The sequence below is a fragment of the Anarhichas minor genome, unplaced genomic scaffold (assembly GCF_050575085.1).
Source record: "Anarhichas minor isolate MPS153535 unplaced genomic scaffold, ASM5057508v1 ptg000011l, whole genome shotgun sequence".
Lineage (NCBI taxonomy): Eukaryota > Metazoa > Chordata > Actinopteri > Perciformes > Anarhichadidae > Anarhichas > Anarhichas minor.
In genome coordinates, this window is record NW_027466457.1 from 16199857 (window position 1) to 16205735 (window position 5879).

Below are 5879 nucleotides of genomic sequence, written 5' to 3' on the forward strand. Positions count from 1 at the left end.
AGCTGATCGATAAGTCATTTTGACTCCATTGTGTGTGTGTGTGTGATTGTGTGTGTGTGTGTGATTGACAGCTCTGTTAATGGATGACTTTGGCTTTGACATAAACTGACCTACCGTACAGGTAGAGATGTACTGAATCCTGATTGGATCCTGTTGTTATGACAGATTGATTGACGGGTCTCTAAACCCGCCCACCACCTGAACACTGACAACACGTCTGTTGACAAACTCTCTCCATGGTTTGGCACATCCAGACTGCCGTACATGTCTTCTTCTGTGGTTTTGTAGCTTCTACCGTGGACCTTTGCCCTTAATATATGCAAACTAATAATAAAGAAGTGAATACAAAGAGCTGAGTGTGGATCTCATCTGCATGAAAGGACAGATCGATCCCACGCAGCCTGAACCGAAAATGTATTCATTCATTTGTTCATATGTCTTTTGTTAATAATATGTAACTAATGAAAAAGCAATGAAAGGTATCAGTAGAATTATAAAATAGCTCTAAATTCTACTTAAGTACAGTAACTGAGTAAATGTTAGACTAACATCAGCGTGCTAACTGAAGTCAAGTTCACACGACAAGACTTTCAAAGCCGTCAGATCGCTGTACTGGTCACACTACACAACTTGCTGTCTTTAAGTCGTGAGTCTTTAAATCGTTGTGGGGACTCGGTCACACACCACAAGAACTGTCACCAGGAGGAATCCCTGATGAGGTCTCTTGTAGATGTTGTCCTTGGCACACGTGCTCACATAACGGACCGTTTACACACGTCTTTACTATCTATGTATATCAGTCACTGTGTTATGGGTTATGTTTATTCATGCAAACATCCAACAGCCAACCGTAGGCTGAATATGAGAAGTGATTTGTCTGGTTTTGAAGCCTCAGGCTAAGCATTTTGGCCATTGCCATTTTTTGCAACCAGTGAACTAAGTGACCATATTTGGACTGTGGAGTGGCGTAGAGACCTGTCAATCACAAGGTAGCCCCTCCCAAAGCATCCCCTGCTTTATGGTCTGTTTGACTCTAAATGGACCATAACTTACTAAATGAACATCATGCTGTATTGAAGAAGACTTGAAACTAGAGATTGAGACCATAAACTCATGTTTACAATGTTTACTGAGGGAATAAATCAAGAGAGAAGTAGTCATTTTCTCATATGGTGTTCATTTAGTAAATTATGGTCCATTTAGAGTCAAATAGACCATAAAGCAGGGTATGCTTTAGGGCGGGGCTACCTTGTGATTGACAGTTCGCTGCCACAGAGTTTGGTCTGGGAGTTGTCTGGGTTTTCATCTTAGAACCACAATCCGTTCAGTGTGTACCTCAAATTTGTACTTAAGATCAGTACTTGATTAAATGTACTTGTTACATTCCTCCGCTGTTAGGAGAAGTCTGTAACTCTGTCCAGCTCTCACTCTCCACAGCCTTATCCATGTATTGATGCCTCAGCAACTGTTTCCTTCACCGCTGGTGCTTATTAAGACATTCTGTCCAGCTCTTGCGATTCGGAAATATCGGTACTGATCGACCCTCGCGTCCACTGGCCGGAGCAAGATGGAAGAGGCATGAAAAGTTTGGACGAGTGACTCGTCTATACTTTAGAGGCGGGTCGAAGCGTCTGAGCTGAGAGGCTGAACTTTCTTCTGGGACACGTTTTGTCCCAGAAGAAAGTTCACAAGTCGCTCAGAAGTTTGACGAAGCAAAACACGGATGTGATTTAGAAGAAGACCTTTATTTTAAATGCAGCATTTTTCCTCATGTTGTCCCTTGTCCTTCACATATATATATCTTGTCTTCTTTAAAGTAGTGTGATTATATGTTATGTGTAAACTGCTGATCGTCTTCTTGAGACCTTTATTAATTGTTTACATCATTTCCTGATCTGCATAATACTTGAAAGCAAACTGTCTTGAAAGCATAAGTCTTGAAAGCAATTAATACAACTTTAAAAATAATTAGATGACATCAATCAGTGGCTTAAAATCTGTATGTTGGAGTAGTAGCAATGTGAAAAATTAAAGAAACACATTTACAGACAAATAGAAAAAACCCATTGATCAGAATGTGAAGAATCAATAATGTTTACACCGTAAATCACCAATAATATAGATTTGTTACATTAAATGAAAGAGTCTCTCTGTAGAAAATCAAGTGTTTGTTCTACTCAGTGTGATTGACAGGAGAGATGATCAGAGGAGCAGAGTTTTTACCACCATGATTATTACATTGACAAAATAATGGGAAGAGTTTCTCAGTGAAGCAGCAGCCAGTAAAGGAGTAGATAAGAGCTGCAGCATCAACGTCATGGAAGGAGACCAGACCCTCCTCATAATCCACAAACACCCCCACCTTCTGAGGCTGAGACTTCAGAGAGAGAAGGACTGAAGAGTCAAAACAAGCTCTGTACTCATTCTCATTCCTCAACCATAATATCCAGTAACCTTTCTGAGGAGTCAGTGTGATTCTTCCCTTCCTGTTGATCGACTCTCTGGCCACTCCTAAAAACCACTCAGTCTTTCCTTTAACCTGAACCTCGTAGTAAAATCTTCCTGAAGAGAAACTCTGCTTTGCTAAAACAACAGGACCAGTATCAAATCTCTCTGGGTTGTCTGGAAGATTATTACGTACGTCACCAAGTTTAACTTGTTTTCCATCATCAGACAGGATGAGCCAGGGATTTGCTGTATCAGGATCAAGTGTCACATCCACTGCAGACTGCTGGACCCTCTTCAGCTCGATCTCAAGAAGATTCTTCATCTGTTCACTGAGCGTCTCCTCCAGCTGATTCACAGCTCTCACCACAGTCCCCTCATATGAAGGTGGACTGACTCTGACTCCTGTCCAGTTCTTGGTGGGTGGAGCAGTGTTCAGGGTCCTGAAGCTCTGGAGGAGGTGGAGGTGGTCTTCAGAGCGTGAGAGCTGCTCCACCTCAGTGCTTCTCTTCTTCAGCTCAGAGATTTCCTGTTCCAGCTCTTTGATGAAGCCTTCAGCCTGTTTCTCTGTCTTTCTCTGCTTCTCTTTGATCGTGTCGATGAGCTCGTTCATTCTTCTCTCAACAGACTCCTTCAGAGCGGTGAAGACCTGAACACCATCTGCTTTCTCTCTGTCTGCATCTTCCTCACTGAGCTCCACTGAGTGTTTGATCTCCTGAATCTTCAGTTGTCTCTTCTGGATCATCTGCTGAATTTCAGCCTCAGTCTTCCCCAGCTCGGCCTTCTTTCCTTCAAATTCTTCTTTCAGAGGAACAACATCATGGTTCTTGTGGTCTAAAACAGTGCAGAGCATGCAGACACACATCTGGTCGGTCGTACAGAACAGCTCCAGCAGTTTATCGTGCTTCGTACACATCCTGCCTTCCAGGTTCTCCACAGGGTCGATCAGCTGATGTCTTTTCAGACCTGATCTTGTCAGATGAGGCTCCAGGTGAGTCTCACAGTAGGAGTCCAGACACACCAGGCAGGACTTCAGGGCCTTCAGTTTGGTTCCAGTGCAGACGTCACAGGGAACTTCTCCTGGTTTGGCAGCTTGTTGCTCTGAGCTGCTGCTGCTGGCTTTCTGTTGAGCTGACTGTCTGAACTGAGCAGCCATCTCAGAGATGAAAGTGTTGACCCGCAGCTCAGGTCTGGTGTTAAAAACCTCTTTACAGTTTGGACACTGAGTCTGGACATTAACGTTCCAGTGTTGAGTGATGCAGGTTTTACAGAAGTTGTGTCCACATGGTATGAGGACTGGATCAGTGAACACATCCAGACAGATGGAGCACAGAAACTGATCTTCAGTCAGCAGACAGCTGGCAGCAGACATATCTACACTCTGAGGACAAGTGTGGAAAAAAACTGTTAAAACGTATCTTTTTATTATTTGGTAAATAAAATCAAACTATGAGTAGAATATAAGAAGAATCATCCTGAATGATGTTATTTCATTATATGAATTTGATTTGCTGTGAGCGAAGGAGACGTATTGAAGTATTGATATCGTAATATTTTGTATTATTTCTTCTTGCGATACGATATCGATAAACTGGCGCCTATCGAAATAGTATCAAAACATGCAGGCCCTCTAAACGACCGCATTGGGAAGGCTGAAAATAAAGTAGTTTGCTACACCAGCATCTTTAGCACTGAGGTCCAGTGGCTGCTTCAAGTCCAGAACCTCATGGGTCTAGAAGAGTCCAACTCTAGGTACCATTAAAAACCACATTACTGCTGTTTGTATCATCATAGTGACGGTCCTCCAGTTATCAACCAGGCAGTTACAGCCTGCTGTTTGTTTTATATTCTTATGATGTTGCAGTCAGTCAGTGTGTGCAATATGCACTTTTTGTCAATGTTTAATATAAGTTGTCAAATTTTGTCTTTTTTGGAGTATGTTTTCTTCTTCAGTTACACAGATATCGTGATGTATCGTAGATTAATGTCCTGTAATGTATCGAGTGTCACAGAATCGTTGTATAGTGATACCATCGTTATCGTGGGTAACGTATCATGATAGTATCCTGAGTTACTCTGTGATTCCCACCCTTTACTTTACATCAGAGTGTCATGGTTTGTGTGGTGGATTCTTTAAGACTAAACTAGTGAAGGTGGATCACTCTGCCTTTTGTTCTCTGTGGTTTAACATCATGTTTTAAGGCTGCCTCTGGCTGATCCCTGCCTGCTGCCAGTCACTTATATGACTGTTGCTTTTGGGAATTAGCTGCTTGTTTGTCATTCAAAGAATGGTAAAAAAATAATGATGATAATAATAATAAAACAATGATAAACGAGTCTGATGTCTGAAGCATTGCAATGATAACATCCTAAACCCTCTGGTTCCAGTTAATATCAAAATTCACTAACAGAGACCACGCAAATAAAGGTAAGGGTTTAAAATGGGTCAGTTATGCTTAAATACTGTAAAATCACATTATAATTTAATTTTAACACCCTAAAAAACACAATGTAATCTCTCCATTACTATCACATCAAACAAAATAATAGAATAATACTGCTAATCTGCTGTTTATATTGTAATTAAAATGAGTAGGCTAAACATTTTAAATCTTAAACCATGTATGCTCTGATGAAGGTACTTTTAGACCGAAAGCTAAAAATGAAGTGTTCTTTGCATAGATGAGAGAGAGAGATGTACAACTCTCACGACCTCCGATTGACCTCAGTTAAACATTTGCTCTGAGTTGAACTTCCTGTCTGAGTAGAGCTGAGGTTTTGAGTTCAAACAGGAAACAGGTCTGTGAATTAGCTTAAGCTAATGCTAGCTGTGACTGTATTCTGTCTAACCTTTAACTGGCCAGAGTTCAGTCACTGTGGTTTAGTTTCTACCTCTGATGGTTTTATATAAAATGACACATTTCTATGGTTTAATATTCTTTATATGATAAAACAAGATGTAAAACAGTCAGATTCTGGTTTGAACTAAACTTGGACTAAATATTTAGTGAGTGTATTTAGTCTGTAGAACAGTTTACTCACCAGAGTTTGTCAGAGACTCTGTTGTGTTGTTGAGAAAAAGCTGCTGGATTCAGTTGAATGTTTCTTTAGAGAGAAACAGAGAGACTTGTCTCGACTGCAGCTCTGCTGTCGCTCAGACTAACTTTCACTTTCACTTCAGGTAAAGTGACTCAGCAGCTCCTCCTTCAGTGTTGCTCCTCCTCTCAGTGAGGGAGGGGTGGAGGAAGTATCCAGATCCTTTACTGAAGTAAAAGTACAAATACCACACAGTGAAAATACTTCACAAGTAAACGTCTTGCATTAAAAACCTGAGCATTGATCAGGCTTTTTAAAGAGTTATTTTATCTGAAGAAGTAGGAGGATTTTATCAACACATAAAGGAACACTTCATCCTTCAGTTTATCACAAACATT

General features: G+C 40.9%; 1 protein-coding gene across 1 annotated transcript; it reads right to left on the reverse strand.

The window, feature by feature from the left end:
- Positions 1–1726: 1726 nt before the first annotated feature.
- On the reverse strand, positions 1727–5612 carry LOC142947819 (E3 ubiquitin-protein ligase TRIM21-like). Its single transcript, XM_076089674.1, has 2 exons — positions 5488–5612; positions 1727–3826 (listed from the first exon to the last, which is right to left on the reverse strand). The coding sequence occupies exon 2, from the start codon at positions 3815–3817 to the stop codon at positions 2174–2176; it is 1644 nt and encodes a 547-aa protein (XP_075945789.1). The 5' UTR covers positions 3818–3826; positions 5488–5612; the 3' UTR covers positions 1727–2173.
- Positions 5613–5879: the final 267 nt, after the last annotated feature.

Excerpts from the sequence above, each read along its gene's own strand:
- LOC142947819 (XM_076089674.1), bottom strand. The coding sequence starts at position 3,817 with ATGTCTGCTGCCAGCTGTCTGCTGACTGAAGATCAGTTTCTGTGCTCC.